The 17,313-nt window shown below is 38.3% G+C and overlaps 1 protein-coding gene across 2 annotated transcripts in view; it reads left to right on the top strand.

The window, feature by feature from the left end:
• The window catches only part of LOC122557242 (ribose-phosphate pyrophosphokinase 1), a 54,002-nt gene that overhangs the window by 17,612 nt on the left and 19,077 nt on the right, over positions 1–17,313 (top strand). For both annotated transcript variants that reach the window (XM_043704733.2, XM_043704735.2), the window contains 3 exons: positions 5,290–5,473; positions 7,496–7,594; positions 15,048–15,172. In XM_043704733.2, the coding sequence (XP_043560668.1) occupies positions 5,290–5,473; positions 7,496–7,594; positions 15,048–15,172 (408 nt within the window). The remainder of the gene's footprint in view (positions 1–5,289; positions 5,474–7,495; positions 7,595–15,047; positions 15,173–17,313) is intronic.

Here is a 17,313-nt window from a genome sequence, read left to right as displayed (position 1 = left end):
ATGAGTTAGTCTGAGGTCGCCCATAATGATGTGGTAAAGCTGATGTGTTGCGGATGCTAATTTCATAGACGGTGGATGGAGGTATTGCTGCTCATGCGATGTTGTTAAATGGATCTTGAGATGGAGATCCTGAGAAGCAAATTGAGTTTTGTGGCAAGTAATTGCTCGGACTTTCATACAAGAGTTGGCTTTGTCTAGTTTCTCGGTACTGTTTAAGAGATTTACAAACTGCATAAAAATTAGGCAATATTAATTATATGCAAATACATGAAAATAACATAGTTGCTACTTATTAATGTGATTTGGAACCTACCTTTGAAACTTTGAGAAAATCAGATTTATTTTTCCTCCTGTGAATCAGGGATTTTTTTTTTTCAATCTCAGTGTACTTTCCCACATTTCTCGTCATTAACTATTGCACTTAAAATCTGTGAAAATTCAGTCTTGTGTTCTGGAGACAGATTAAGGCAAGCTTTTGAAATTATGCTAGTACTTAAATATCTTTCAGTGCCAAAACCATTTTGTACAAATTCTTTGTTTATGTAAATTATTCAGATATGCACTTTGGTTTACTGGGATTTTAGTTTAACTATTAATTACATAGTTCATGAGGCATTTAGGATTCAGAGCCAGAAAAAATAACAGTTGAATTTGATAAACTGGAATTAAGAATCATATTGCTGAACTTTGCATGTGATGGGTGAGTTAAAAAGTGCTTATAGGTAAATCAGCATTAACATTTATGTATGCATTAATGCTTGGATATTCCTGGACAGTTGGGTGCTAATTTGCATAGAATGAGATCCAGCATAGGAAATAAATTGAGATATTAAATGAGATGAAAGCAGTATAACCTTTGGAACTTGTGTTAAAGAAAATCATTTTGCTTAAAATGTAGTTAGTTCGATCTCTTCCCTCAGAAGATTTCCATATCCTATAATAAATTTTCTTTCTATAATGGATTTTGTCAGTCATTCACTGGCTAGGCAGTGACTATTTCAGTTGAACAGTTGCAACCGAAAGAATCAAACATAGGCACCTTTTTTATTTATTTGTTCTTGCAGAGCTCTAATGGGTATATTCAGTGATTATTCCACATTGAATGTAGCTTACTTAAAAGTTTAGGGGTAGGGTTTTGATGTAATGAAGCCTTTTGTGCCCATTGTAACAGCCTAAACATCATCAAAATTAAATGAACTAAATTGAGTTTCTAATTTTGATTTTAAATGGCTTTAATGCTTAGATTTGAAAGGAGATGCTAGTGTCAACCTTTGACGTTCCAAGAAATTTTCATACAAGTGTGCTAGCTGATTTTAAATGGCTTGTTGTACTCTTGCTCGCTCTTTTTATCTCAATTCGTATTTCAGACCGTCTTGATTGAACACCAAATCTTTGAAGTTTTGAGAACTGACAGAATAAAGGGTGGTAAATCATGTTTCTACTTCTAAAACTAGAAGTTCAAGGAAAGCCTTGTTTGACCCATAATGAGTGATGCTTTCTGGTGAATAATTTTCCCATTGGAATAAGAGTTCAAAGCTCCCTTTCATGGTTGTTTTTAAAGTTAGCAGTAATACTAACTGTTGGCAAAGAGAGTGTGTCATTTACACCATTATGGTCACAGGGAAAACCCACTAAAATAACCAAATTTATTGAATGATCCTCTTTTCTGCCTCCACCCAAGAAACTATCAAGATAATTTCATTTTTTGTAACATTTACTTTTTAAAACCAACTTTTTGAAACCAATGTAAATTTAGCGATAGAATTACAGGCCAATTAAACCTCACTTTTAAATAATTGCTACAACAAAGTAAAGACTTCCAAAACCACAAACATTGTCCCTTAGCATATATGGCACTACCGAGCTACCAAGCTTGGTAAAAAGACTATTTTTAGTGCAAGATATATTAGGAGCCAGAGTCCTGGTGTAGCTCTTCACAATTTTGTTTTAGTCAATACGCTAATAGCACTTTGTTTCACTTAAACAGTGCCTCCAAGAGTTCCTGATTCCTTTTTTGCCAAACTGGAAAAAACTGACCTTTTCCTGAGAAACTAGTGCCCACAAAAATTGTGATCCTCTGCCTATTTTCTGTTTTGTATCTGTGAGTTGATTCCCATTAGCCTTATTCTGTTCTTGTGTCTGTATCTTGTCACATGATTTCTGTCTTAACTTTCTTTCTGCTGTAAATGCATCCAAGACAAGGTTAGCCACGTCACTGTTAGCTCAGTGTTTCTTACCGAGTTTTGGGAAGATATGTAGTTCAGGTTGAGGTTCTGGATTTAAGTTAGCTCGCTGAGCTGGAAGGTTCATTTCCAGATGTTTCGTCACCCTACTGGGTAACATCTTCAGGGTGATGAAACATCTGGAAATGAACCTTTCAGCTCAGCGAGCAGACCAACATTGTGTTTCTTATTATTTAGGAAAATTCAAATTGATTCCCTTAAAAATTATGCAATCCCTTGAAAGTCCTTCATGAAAACAATTACGGGATCCTCATACATTTTAAAGAAATTATGCCTTTTTTCTTACTGTACTGCTTTAGAATCAAGGAGGGAATGTTTTGTGATATTAAATGCACTACAGAGCATTGCTCAATTCTGTGACATCACTTCTGACCTGGACCATTTGCAATGCTGACACCGAAATTTCAGCAAAATGCAATTTTGGGAGGCTTGAACATTTTCTCAGTTGCAGTTGAACATTCAGTAGTACAGTTGTCAATTTTGTCTTTGCATGTCTCCCATCTGAATTGTGTCTGGATCTAAAAGACTTTGCTATGCAGCAGAAATCATGTACTTATATTTCTAAAGTAAGTAAACAAAAGGTCAACAATTACAGGTATAAGCTAAAGCTTACTTGCATACTATTTATAGACAGTTAAGTAACTAGGATCTAAATATAAATGGCCCCTGATTACAGTAGATTCATATCATAGAATCCCTACAGTGTGAAAACAGGTCCATCAGTCCAACAAGTACACACCAACTCTTTGAAGAGTAATCCACCCAGACCCATTCCCCTACCAATTATCCTATATTTATCCCTGACTAATGCACCTATCCTACACATCCATGAATACTATGGGCAATTTAGCATGGCAAATTCATCTAACCTGCATATCTTTGGGTTATGGGAGAAAACCAGAGCACCGGGAGGAAACCCATACAGATAGTGGCCCGAGGTTGGAATTGAACCTGATCCCTAGCACTGTGAGGCAGCAGTGCTAACCACTGAGCCACCGTCTTGCCCTCTGCATTGTGTCATTAACATAAATCATTTCTAGTGCTTCATAGCATTGCATATTTTTAAAATTGCATCAAGCCTCAGAAGTGGGCATTCAGTGCGATGACCAAAAGTTTGGTGAAAGATGTAGATTTTGAGGGGTGTCTTTGAGTGTGAAGTGCAATAGTATGATGGAGGATTTCCTTGAGCTTGGGGTATGGGCAACTGAAGTCACGGCCACCAACATGGAGTGCTGAAAATCTGGAAGCTCAGAAGGCCGGAATGTGATGAGTGCAGATGTTATGGAGGGTTTTGGGAATTTAAAAGATTACAGAAATAGGGTGTGGCCAGGGAGAAATTTTGGGAACTAGGATAAGAATTTTAAAATTAAGGTATTGCTTGATTATGTGCCAGTGTAAACCTGCAAATATTGGGATGATAATGAATAGGAGAGTGCGGCTTGAAAGATAGGTAGTAGGGTTTTGGGTGATCTGAACTTTACAGAGAAGAGAATACTTTGATCATTTACTTATTTTGTTTATGAAAACTGAATAAGACAGCTGCAAATGTTCATTATCACATGTAAAACACTGTTAGGTTATGCATAGAATTTGAAAACCAAAACTTAATCATTTGTGGTCGTGCAGTGGGAGAAATTTATTAGTTGGGCTGACTGAGAATCCTGATTTGCTGTTATGTTGACAGTGTTGTATGCAAGTTGCTTTAGTTAGTTCAGAATGGAAAAACTGCAACAGGGAATGGGGAAATTTCCAATGTAATTCATTCTCGTTCCAGAAAATGTTAAGCCTACTTCCAACTTCTGCAATAGGCTATCTGCTACTGAAACTCGCATGGACTCTTCTGTTAGCTCTAAATTTGATCTTTTCCAAGGCAGTATACTTCATTCCTTCATCTTGCATAGACTTCAGCTCATCCCACACTGTGCTACTCCATATCCAGGTTGCTTACCCCCAACATTACTGTTTCCTTACTTTCTTCAGCGATGTTAATTTCCAGCACCAATTCCCTGAAATCCCCAATATTTGCCTACCCTTGATCACCACTCACCATATTTCCTTTTTTCTTGTCTCTGCCCATTTATTTTTTAATTAAACCTCTGATGCACCATTTTCTGTACTAATACAATTTTTGTGTTCAGGTCGGAATATTAGTTTCAAAAACAATTTGTGGGCGTTTTGTGGTAGAAAGGTACAGTACCTGGGAGGAAGGTGACATAGAAATGTAGAGACATAGAATCAGAGAAAACAGAAGCAGGAGGACGCCATTTGGACATTTGAGCCTGCTCTACCATCCAATTTAGTACCCTGTTCCTATTTCTCACATACTATTTGATAACCTTTGCCCCAAGAACTGTATCTATCTTCTTGAAAACATTGTGTCTTGGCTGAAACTGTTTTCTCTGGCAGAGAATTCCACAGACTCACCACTCTGAGTGAAGAAATTTCTGCTCATTGGTCCTAAATGTCTACCCCATAACCTTTTGACTGTGACTCTTGTTCTGGACTCCCTGGTCGTCAGGAACATCCTGTGTTTATCCCATCTAGTCCTGTTAAATTTTATAGGTTTATGAGACCCCACTCAGAGGGGTAGCTAGCTGTTCAAAGAAACAGGATTAACAGATAAGGCAAGCCTCATGGTTACAGAGCATGCAAGACATTGGTGGAGAACCTAGAGTGGGTGGAAGTTCAGAGCTAGGGTTGCAGTTGTGGACTATCATCAGAGCAGAATCAGAGAATTTGATCTGTTCCAGCTAAATATGGTGATGGATTGCTTGGTTGTTTTTGTGAGAGAGAGATATATGCTAAAGTTGACATTCCTTGGATATATAGCCAGGGATAGTTTGGGAGCTTGCAGTTGGGCACTGTTGACCTGGTTATTTTTAAAATTTTATTTCCCCCCCACCCCCCTGTCTTTGCAGCCTCCTTTCAGATGTGGCCAGTATTATGTCAAATGTTTCATGTATGCTGTTTCCAGCTTGTAATGCACTGTCCTGTGCGTAACCAAAAGTAAATTTCATTAATTTAATTTCTTACCCTTACCCAACAGCGTGGAGATTGGCGAGAGTGTACGGGGTGAAGATGTTTACATTGTACAGAGTGGTTGTGGAGAAATCAATGACAATTTAATGGAGTTACTCATCATGATTAATGCCTGCAAGATTGCCTCAGCCTGCCGTGTCACTGCAGTCATACCCTGCTTCCCATACGCCAGACAAGATAAGAAGGACAAGGTAGGATCTATGCTCTGAGTTAAAAGTACTTCCAGTTCATGTTAAGAGATTATTTAGGGTTAGCATGAAACTAGCATGAGAATTTTAAATAGGAGTTGATGAGGGGGAAAAAGGAGTAATGAGAGTTAAAAAGGATAGATATGAATAGATGACTAAAACTTGCCAGCATAATTCAGGCTGGATTGGTGGTTGTGGAGCAAGGAAGTGGTATTTGACCAACTGTCACGTCATCAGCATGTGGAATCTGACAAAACATATAAATGAGGAAGATTCAAGGGATAAAAGAGTGATACCCCCAGGGCCAGATATATTCCAACCTAGGGTTTAAAAAGAAATAGGGAGATCATCGTAGAAATCTTAAATATATTCTTCAACTGTTCTTGATTTGAGAATTGTTCCTTCACACTACACAATTTTACAGCCTAATATTTAAGAAAAGTCATAGGAAAGCAATGGAATTTTAGACCAATTAGCTTAAAATCGCTTGTCAGGAAGTTACAAGCCTATAGTTCAAAATAAGATGACCTTAAACATTTAGCTGATCAGAGAACCAACATGAATTTGTAATGGGTAAGTCGTGCCTGATGAATCAGATTTGAGTATTTCAAAGGGTTGACTGAAATATTGGAAAGGGGAATGCCTATGGATGTTCATTATGAGCTTGCAGGAGGTATTTGTTAAAGCTCAGCATATGTGATTGTTAGCTAAATGTTGAAGCTAAAGTTTAAAACAAATTATTAACCTGGTTAGAAATTTGGTTTTAGGGCAGGGAAAAGAAACAGATAATGGGCAAGTACACCAATTTGCAAGTTGCAGCTAATGGTATCTTTCAAGTATCTGCGTTGCAAATACAACTATTTACATTTACATTTTACAACTGTTCACTATTCAGTTAAACAATGGACAGAATGTCTTGCATACAGATTTCCAATGACACAAGGATGGGTGATCTGAATTCAGGTACTTAAAACATTTAGATAACGTGAACAAGTACAGAAAATAATTTTTAAAGTTACTGCATTCAGACCTTTAATCTAAATCTAATTTTTAAAATGTTACAGTACAGTTGGATAGAATTCATATTTAGCTTTGCACAGTACTAGGTGACATTAACAGGAACAAGCAGGTCTGAGCAGGTTATGAAAACTATGTTGATCTTGGATTGAAAGCACTGTAAGACACTCATACTCGAGGATTAAGACACAAGGTGAGGTTAAAACGGGCTAGGACTGTATTCCTTGATTTGATGGAAGTATTCACAGTAAAAGGGGAAGAGAGAGTTTGGATTGGGAGAAACCCTTTCTGGTCACTGGGGTGAATCTTGAACAAAGGACCATAATTATTCAAATCTTTCAGGAGTGAAGTAGGAAACAGTTTTCCACACAAAGCTAGTACAGTTTTGAGACTGTTTTTTTCAAAATGAACTTTTGTAGTCAAATGTTATAAGGCAAATGGGCAAAAATGCAAGTTGGTCAGAAATCAGCCTTATTCCCATTAAATTATGAGGCATGAAGGTCTCTAAAACTCCAAAATTAACCATGTAAGGTGATAAAAAGCCTCTGATGATGCTGTCTACATAATTTAAATAGCTAAAGATGGAATAGAGCATGGTTTGCCCTATTTGAGCAGTATAGTAGAAGAAAGGCTATGGAGGGGAATAGCATAGCTGAGCATATCAAAGAGTGCATAGGGTGGAGGAAGTGGGGAAGGTGAGGTTGTTTTTTTCCTTTTCACAATAACGTACTCCTAAAGTTTTACCATTTTTCTCAGTCGTGGTAAAACTTTGAGTTTACTCATTGTTATCAGACCCCCAATAATGGCACTTACAGTTGAACAGGAAACTAAAATCAACTTTTTCATAATTTCCTGAAAATACTGTAATTAAATATCTAAAACAGGTGCTTTATGAAATAAATGCCAACAATATTTTTGGATAGGATGTCTAAAACATCAGAATTATTTTTCAGTTTGTACACCACTGCCTGAGATTTGATTGTAATACTCAATTGGTCTTATTTTCAGAGTCGAGCTCCTATTTCAGCAAAATTAGTTGCTAACATGCTGTCTGTGGCTGGGGCAGATCACATCATCACCATGGATCTGCATGCTTCACAAATACAGGTGAGAAACTCTGCTATATTTGGATTAACAGTTTTATTTTTATTGGGACAATATGGGTATATAGAGGAACCTTGATTATCCAAATGACACGGGCGGGGAGTATTTTGTTCAAATAATCAAATGCCAGATAACACAGTTTGTCTGGATAATCCGAAATTTGGATAATCGAATGCTGGATAATCGAGTTTTCTCTGTAAGTGGGTACAGTTTTCTAAAACTATTCAATTTTTATTGCAGTTTTCTTTCAAAGCACTGAACTAATATCAAAACTCAATGTGCTTTTCAGTGAGTACAATATTGTATTACGAGTGACATTTCAGGAGATAAGCAGAGAGCTGAAATTAATTATTAAAATCTTGCCTCAAGTGTTGAACTCACTGAAGCAAATCTTATTGTTTTACATACTTTACAATTAAAGGTAATCATACAGAAATATTAAATACACATTAAACTACCTGTGTAAAACTTGATTTGGAGGTGCCGGTGTTGGACTGGGGTGTACAAAGTTAAAAATCACACCACACCAGGTTATAGTCCAACAGGTTTAATTGGAAGCACACTAGCTTTCAACATTGTCCAGCTATCACCATTGTTAACAGCTAACCCCAGAATGCAACTTTTTTAAGAAAAGGGTTTTGTGATTTACACATGAAAGAAGTGAAACTATCACTGTATTCTAACAGATGAAAGGCTTAACAGACAATCAATTCTTCAATGTATAATTTCAGTTACATCACACTGCAACTTTTTGCTATAAATTCGGTGTTACGATCGAGCCCTCCACAATCACCTGATGAAGGAGCATCGCTCCGAAAGCTAGTGTGCTTCCAATTAAACCTGTTGGACTATAACCTGGTGTTGTGTGATTCTTAACTGTGTAAAACTTGTAAATCACTAACAGACTTTGAACACAAAATAATTGCTGCTATTTCACATAACCTCATTTAATATTGTTAAAGGACAATTCCCAGCTTTTGTGTTGTCTTGCCAAGAATTATTTCATCAACATCAGTGGTAACAAATTCCCAGCTCGGCAAACATAGCCACAACAACGAGCACTCGAGCTACAAATCTTCTCCCAAACTTTGATCAGTGGTAACAATCCAATGTTCCTAGCACAAGAAATAGGAGTAAGCCATTTGTCCCCTCAAGCCTGCACCATGAACCTGAAAGATATCTAATCTTGTCCTTTCACAAAAATCCACAATGATTCCACTTCATTAAATTATGATTTTCTAAATGCCCTGTTATTGTTTGACTAATAATATCATTACAAAAATTTTGGAATTCATGTCAGAATAATTGACCTCTGTTTCCTTTCTTTGTATCTCCCTCTCATTATGATTAAGAGTGGTGGCACAGTGGTTAGCACTGCTGCCTCTCAGCGCCAGAGACCCGGGTTCAATTCCCGCCTCAGGCGACACTCTGTGTGGAGTTTGCACATTCTCCCCGTGTCGATATGGGTTTCCTCTGGGTGCTCCGGTTTCCTCCCACAATCCAAAAATGTGCATATTAGGTGAATTGGCCATGCTAAAATTGCTCGTAGTTTTAGGTGAAGGGGTAAATGTAGGGGTATGGGTTTGGGTGGGTCGTGCTTCGGCGGGTCGGTGTGGACTTGTTGGGCTGAAGGGCCTGTTTCCACACTGTAAGTAATCTTATCTAATCTAAAAGAGTATTACATTTGCAGTTTTTCAATCTACTGGGACATCGCTAGAATCTAGAGAATGTTCAAAGATTGCAAGCTATGCTCCCAATGTATTTCTGTAGTTAATTTTTTTTTAAAGACCCCTGGTACATAGGTTATCTGATCCATGGAACTGGATGGCCACTGGTCCAATTAATTAACCTAGTGAGTTTTTTTTCCAAGTAATAGTGATTATTTTACGTGTTGTCTTCCCTTTTGCCCTTTGATATTCCACTATATTTGGAAAGCAATTAGTGGCTTTTACCTTGGTGACAAGAAGTAAGTGCTTGTTCTTCATGTTTCCCTGTATTTCTCTGTTTTATGGGTTTGTGTTACTTTCTCTTTCAGTGCAGATGCTTGCACCATTTGTTTTATATTTCTTGTTACTTTATGCTCTGTTTCCTCTCTTCTAATAGTTATTTCTGTAAAATTTTGAAACCAATGATTTTATTGTTTTCTACTAACTCTTGCAACATTGTATGCCTTTTTGTTCAATTTTGTGTTTGTTCCTCAGAATATCTTTGACAGTTATAAAACATAACCTAAATGGTTTCTACGGTTCTCCTCTTACCTTATTAACATGTTTTTTCAGCCTAATTTAACCAACTCTGTCTTCATTCCTTTGTCATTGCCTTTATTGAATTAGCACGTTACTCAAGATCTTTTCTCGAACACATCGTCGAAGCTCTCCCTCATGTGAAATTGTCCATTATGTTTACAAGCCCCTAGTATTTCATGATTGATACTCTGTCCTACAAGGTAGCTATAGTTAGGGAACCTACACACTAGATCCTTCCGTATACCTCTCTCCCATGCCATTTCTAATTTTCGCTCAAGCTGATCTTATATATTAACCTTCCGGTGCAAGGTCAAACTAATCTTGCCCTTTGGCAATTAAACTAATTACTTACTCTTCCAAAATGTCAAATACTATTGAACATTGGTAATTTTTCAATCCCAACAATGTAATTTTACCTAATCATTCTCATCTAATTATGCCATCGGTTTATCTAGTCACAAATGCTGCAGGCATTCTGATAGAAAACCTTTAGTTTTGTGTTATAAATATGAGAGCACAGTAAAGCAATGTGTTCTGTTCCTTCCTGTCAGACTCTTGGTTATCATTATCCATATCATTTCTATGCACAATTACCTTCCCTTTATCTTTACATTTATAATTTCCCTTCACCTAAGTCCTACAAACACACAACTGCTCCTATCTCTCTTCTTCCCCACCCTTTAAGGTTAAGTTGATTCATGCATTGTCCTTTCCAATGGTACATCTAACTGTTTCTCAGTGCCACATGAATTTAAATCCTTTTCTCCCCCACAGATCTTTGAGTCATGCATTCAACTTTGATCTTATTTGCCCTATACCTGTTTGCTCTTTTCTCAAATTTATTTATCTTGGGGACTAAATTAAAATGTACACCACTTTCTTTCTTAATTTGTGGCCTTGGTGCCTATGTGGACCATGATGACCAAGTCTTTCCTTTTACCTGAAGTTTTCTTTGACCCCAAAGAGATGGCACTAACCTTGCAGCAGGCAGGCAGTGTAGTTTTCAGGACTCATCCTTCTCTGAAGTTGAAAGAGTATATATTCTTCCAAATACATTCCCTGACTCGGCTGCATACTTTCTCACTGCCCCACATCACTAGCTTCTTGTAACACATGCTATTAGGTAACTATTAGGCTGAGGCTCCTTAAGTATTAAATTTTGGATCTTTATATGTACCTCATTCATCATTATACCTTCCTGTCGCCTATAACGGATGACATCTCAAGTGTTTAACCTAAAGGGGTGACTGCCTTCTGGCACAAAGCATCCAGATAATATTCCCTGTATGCCTGAAGCTTGGACTTCAGCTTGTTCACTCTAAACTGTATCTTCTTGACCTGCAAATCTTTGCTGTAGATGTAGTGTGTCACTAGTGTCCATCATCTCACTCATTCTGCGGCTACAAAACATCTGCCGTGTCATCTCTGTTGTATTTTGTTTAAACTTTAAAACCTAATTAGTTTGAAATATTACTCTTATCGAGATTAAAAATACATAAAAGTTTGTTTAGTTTAATGGATTTAGTTATACACCTAGGTCTTTAGTCCAAAGTTTGGCTTTTTCGAGGGTTGTGGTATTTGCTGGCAGCGCCAGTTTTTATTGTGCATGTCTAACTGCAGTCAAGAAAATAGTGTTGAGCTGCTGTCTTGAGCCGTTGCGTCAATTCAGCGTCAGTAGATGCACAATGCTGTTAAGAGAGGGAGTTCCAGGATTTTGATTCAGCAATAGTGAAGGAACAATGATGTATTTCAAGTCAGGCTGGTGAGTGGCTTGGAGGAGAATTTGGATGCATTGGTGTTCCAGTGTATCTACTCGCCTTTTCCTTGAAGATGGTAGTGGTCATGGGCTTAGAAGGTGCTGTCACGCTGTTATTGCATGTCAGTGGTGGATGGAACGAATGATTGTGATTGTAATGCCAGTTAAGCAGACCGCTTTGTCTTGGATATGATCAAGCTTCTTGAATATGGTTGGAGCTGCAGTCATCCAGGCAAGTGAGGAACATTTCATGAGGTTCCCTATAGATGCTGGACAGGCTTTAGAGAGTAAGGAGGTGAGTTATTTGCCACTGGATTCCTAGCCTTTGATCTTTTTTTGTGGCCCATGTATTCATATATGGTTTACTTTACTGTCAGTGATAAGTCCCAAGAAGTTGATAATGACTGTTTCACAATGATAATGCTATTGAATGTCAAGGGTAATGGTTGATTTTTTTTTAATGGAGATGGTCATTGCCTGACACTAGTGTGGTGTGAATGTTACTTGACATTTGCCAGCGCAAATCAGGATATTGTCCAAGTGCAGTAAGACCTGGACATGGACTGCTTCAGTGTCTGAGGATTCCTGAACATTGTGTAGCCATCAGCAGACATCGTGTTTTCTGACCATATGATGGAAGGAAGATCATGACCTAAAGATGGTTGGGCCTAGGACACTGGCATCAGGAACTCCTGCTGAGATGACTGACTTCCTGCAATCACAGACATCATCTTTTGTGCTATGTATGAATCCAACTAATGGAGAGATTCCCATTTGCTGTGGTTCTGCTAAGATTCCTTGAAGTTATACTCAGTAAAATGTTGCGTTAATGTTGAACTCTATTGCTGTTGCCTCATTTTAGGAGTTTAGCACTTTAATCCATGTTTGAGTCAAGATTGTAATGAGATCAGGAGCTGAGTGATTCTGACCAAACCCAAACTTAAATGTAAGGTGGTTCCTAAGTAGGGGCCACTTGATGGCAATATTGATGTCACCTCCTTCACTCGACTGATCAAGAATAGACTATTAGGGTTTGTCATTTTTATATGTGGGACATACCTGTGCAGTTTTCTACACTGCTGGATAAAGGTAACTATAGTGCTTGGCTAGGTACGTAGCTAGTTATGGAGCACAAGTTTTTAGTACTACTCTGGAATATTATCAGTGCCCAAACCTCTATAGTATCCAGTGCTTTCAGCTGCTTTTTGATATCAATTGGAATAATTTAATTAGCTGAAGAATGACTGGCATGTATGATGCTGGGGAGCTCCAATAGATTTAGAACTGATATGTAGCGTTCCACCATCATTTGAAGATATGAATATTCGTGGAGGTACCACTGACAGTGCTTTGTGGCTGTCCAGACTTGAATCTTCAATTTAGGGCAGGAGATATCAGTACTGTCATGAACATTTACTGCAGGCAGATTGGTCAGCATGCTGTTCGCATTCTTGTCTATTCCCTCAACAGTTACGTCTTTTATGACTCGACCGCCTTGGTGAGTAGTGGTGCTATCAAGCCACTCGTATTGATGAACATTGTAAAATGCCAAATCCATAGTACACTTTGCAGTTTTGCCACCCTTGACGCTTCCAAGAAGTACTCAAACATGGATTTCAAAGGGGAGCAGTAAGTGGTGATCAGCAGAAGATTTCCCTGCCCATTTTGACCTGAATTCCTGATGAAGAGCTTATGCTTAAAACATCAACTCTCTTCCTCCTTGGATGCTGCCTGACTGGCTGTCCTTTTCCAGTGCCACACCTTTTGACCCTGATGAAATCTACAACTGGTTAGTGTGCATACTGTTTTATTTAGACTCATAGAAATGTACAGCATGGAAACAGACCCTTCGGTCCAACCTGTCCATGCCGACCAGATATCCCATCTCAATCTACTCCCACCTGACAGCACCCGGCTCATATCCCTCCAAACCCTTCCTATTCATATACCCATCCAAATGCCTCTTAAATGTTGCAATTGTACCAGCCTCCACCACTTCCTCTGGGAGCTCATTCCATACACGTACCACCCTCTGCGTGAAAAAGTTGCCCCTTAGGTCTCTTTTATATCTTTCCCGTCTCACCCTAAACCTATGCTCTCTAGTCCTGGACTCCCTGATCCCAGGGAAAAGACTTTGTCTATTTACCCTATCCATGCCCCTCATGATTTTGTAAACTTCTATAAGGTCACCCCTCAGCCTCCGACGCTCTAGGGAAAACAGCCCTAGCCTGTTCAACCTCTCCCTATAGCTCAAATCCTCCAACCCTGGTAACATCCTTATTAATCTTTTCTGAACCCTTTCAAGTTTCACAACGTCTTTCCGATAGGAAGGAAACCAGAATTGCACACAATATTCCAACAGTGGCTTAACCAATGTCCTGTACAGCCTCAACATGACCTCCCAACACCTGTACTCCATACTCTGACCAATAAAGGAAAGCATACCAAACGTCGCCTTCACTATCCTATCTACCTGCAACTCCACTTTCAAGGAGCTATGAACCTGCGCTTTGTTCAACAACACTCCCTAGGACCTTACCATTAAGTGTATAAGTCCTGCCAAAGATTTGCTTTCCCAAAATGCAGCACCTGGCATTTATCTGAATTAAACTCCATCTGCCACTTCTCAGCCCATTGGCCCATTTGGTCAAGATCCTGTTGTAATCTGAGGTAACCATCTTCACTGTCCACTACACCTCCAATTTTACTTATTCAGATTGAAGTTTGTACCTTTCTGTCTTCTGTTCCTATGTCTTCTAAGTCAGTGTGCTGTTTCAACAAGAAAAGAAAATTTCATCAAACAATTGCTTACCTTCATTTCTGTGATATCAAACTTTGAGTACATTCCCCTTTCTTTAGAACTCTTGATTCAAAGCTGCTTTTAAATGCTCCACTCTCCCTATGTGTTCTGCTGATCTGCCATTACTGGTTGTTCCAGCAAAGGTTTCATACATGCTAGTCTTCCAGTGATTAGGACTGGAATGTGTACATAGTGCGAGGGGGGGGGTTGAACTTGGATGTAATACTTCAGACAGTTATTACAAAGTGTCAGAGGATTGACCTGTACGCATACACAGGCAGAAGTGGGTATTGCAGATGCTGGGGATCAGAGTCAAGATTAGAATGGTGCTGGAAAAGCCCAGCAAGTCAGGCAGCATCCAAGGAGCAGGAAAATTGATGTTTCAGGCCAAAGCCCTTCATCAGGAATCAACACACAACCCAGTGTGGATCAGTATTTTTGAGAATTGGGAAAATTTGGAATCTTTTAAGTAGAATGTCAAATGTTTGTCATTATGATTTTTTTTTGTTAATTTATTATGATATTATGCCATTTAACCATGTGTTTATGAAAATATCTTGCATGTTTTCTCCAATAATAGGATAAAAACTTCCTACTCCCTGTTGTGTATGTTTGTATTACACTAAATTCCACTGACTCTTGTTTGTCCCATAGGGTTTTTTTGATATTCCAGTAGATAACCTGTATGCTGAACCAGCAGTCCTAAAGTGGATTAAGGAGAATATCCCAGAATGGAAAAACGGCATCATAGTGTCTCCAGATGCTGGTGGAGCCAAAAGGTAGGTGGTCAGAAGATTGCAAAAGATAAAATTACAGACAGAATTTTCACCTTGGAGGGCTGTAAAACACTCATTATCAGAACCGTGATCAATTATACATCTTTTTGTGGTTTCCTTGCCATTATGGAAAGGATTATCTTTGACATTAGCATGGAAACACCAAAGAACAACAAAACATGTGCAAGAAACTCATCTGGTCTGGCAGCATCTGTGTAGAGAAAAACAGCTTACTTTTCAAGTCCAGTAGCCCCTCATCAGAATGCATCTTTAGTCCTTTTGTTTTATGTTAACATAAACCAACCCTTGTTTTAATTCAGTGTTGTTTTTCATTAAATATTATATTGAATGTAACTATTTGTAGTTTTATCCTGTTTTAAAGAAATTCTGAACTAAGGTGCCTCAGTTTTAATAGCTTTTGAACTAGTTTTGAAATTAATTAATTAGAATGATTAAGTTCATACTTTGTTGTAATTGTAGTCTTTGTACCTTTTAAACCTTTCTTAAAAGATATCTAGTTAATACAAGTCTGGAATACTCGTCAATGTTCCACCAAAATTGGATTTCAGGGCTATTTTCATGCTACTATAATAACTCTCTCCTAAATTCAGAAGAAGCTAGTGACTAAACACAATATTTTTGCATTTCAAATGAATGGTGTGATACCTTCTTCAAGCAAATGTGGTCATGTGCTTTTTTAAGGGAACACTTTGGTTATTCTGTAAAATCTTGATATTTTAGAAAGGTACTAAGATGGATCCATTAGACAAGAAGAAATAGGACCAGGAGTTTAGGCCACTTAGCCCCTCGAATTTGCTCCATCATTCTGTAGGGTCATGGCTGATACTGACATTCTTCACATCCACTTTTTGCCTTTACCCTTTTAACCCTTGATTCCCCCATTGATCAAGAATCTGTCTTATCATTAAATATAACAAGGACTCTGTTCCTACAATTCTCTGGCAAGGAGTTTTAAAGATTCTTAGTTTCTGAGAAAATAAATTCCTCATTGTCTCAAACTTAAATTGGCACCCCTTAATTGTCAGACTATACCCTCTGGTCCCAGACTCTCTCCTGAGGGGAAACATCCTATCAGCATTTACCCTATCAAGTCCCTTAAGAATCCTGTATAGTTCGATAAGATCACCTCTCACTCTTTAAACTCCAGTGAATAGATTCCCAAACTATTTAATCTTGGTCATAAGACAATACCTTCAAACTAGGGATCATCCTAGTGAACGTTTTCTGAGCTGCCTCCATTGAAATCATCTTTCCTTAAATAAGGGAACAAAAACTGTCCACAGTACTCCAAATGTCGTCTCACCAGCACATTGTACAATTGTAGTAAGACTTAGCTACTCTTGTACTCTACACCCCCATGCCCCCAAATTAATGGCAAACATTCCATTAGCTGACTTGATTACCCTGTGCACCTGTATGCTAGCTTTCTGTGTTTCATGCATAATTACCTCAAAGTCCTTTTGTGTTGTAGCTTTCTTCAGCTTTTCTCTATTTTAAACTTATTGTTCTTTTGGTCTCACTTCCAAAATTTTGTCTCATTCTATTCCATTTGCCAACGTTTTGCACACTTAACCCATCAATATCTCTCCACATCCCTCTTGTAATCAGCCTTTTCAAGGATTTACATGCATTTGGAAGAGCAAGGACTCATTAGGGACAGTCAACGTAGCTTTGTGCGATGGAAATTACATCTCACTAACTCAATGGTGTTTTGTTTTGAAAAAGTGACAAAGAAGATTGATCGAAGGTAGTGCAGTAGACATTGTCTATGTGGACTTCAGTAAGGCATTCAACAAAGTTCTACATAGACTGGTTAGCAAGATTAGATCTCATGGAATTCAGGAGAGCTAGCCAATTGGTTGTAATATTGGCTTGAAGGTAGGAGACCGAGGATAGTGGTAGAGGGTTGTTTTCAGACTGGAGGCCTGAGACCAGTGATGTACCACAAAGATTGATGCTTGGTCCACTGCTTTTCATCATTTATATAAATGACTTGGTTGTGACTATAGGAGATATGGTTGCAAGTTTGCACATGACACCAAAAGTGATGGTGTAGTGGACAATGAAGAAGGTTATCTCAGTAAAATGAAACCTTGATCAGATGAACCAGCGGACTGAGGTGT

The sequence above is a fragment of the Chiloscyllium plagiosum genome, unplaced genomic scaffold, assembly GCF_037043375.1.
Source record: "Chiloscyllium plagiosum isolate Xiang-an unplaced genomic scaffold, Cpla_swu_hap1 HiC_scaffold_11, whole genome shotgun sequence".
In the NCBI taxonomy this organism is placed as follows: domain Eukaryota; kingdom Metazoa; phylum Chordata; class Chondrichthyes; order Orectolobiformes; family Hemiscylliidae; genus Chiloscyllium; species Chiloscyllium plagiosum.
Note: the sequence above shows the minus strand (reverse complement) of the source record. Positions and strands in the feature narration are given on the sequence as shown.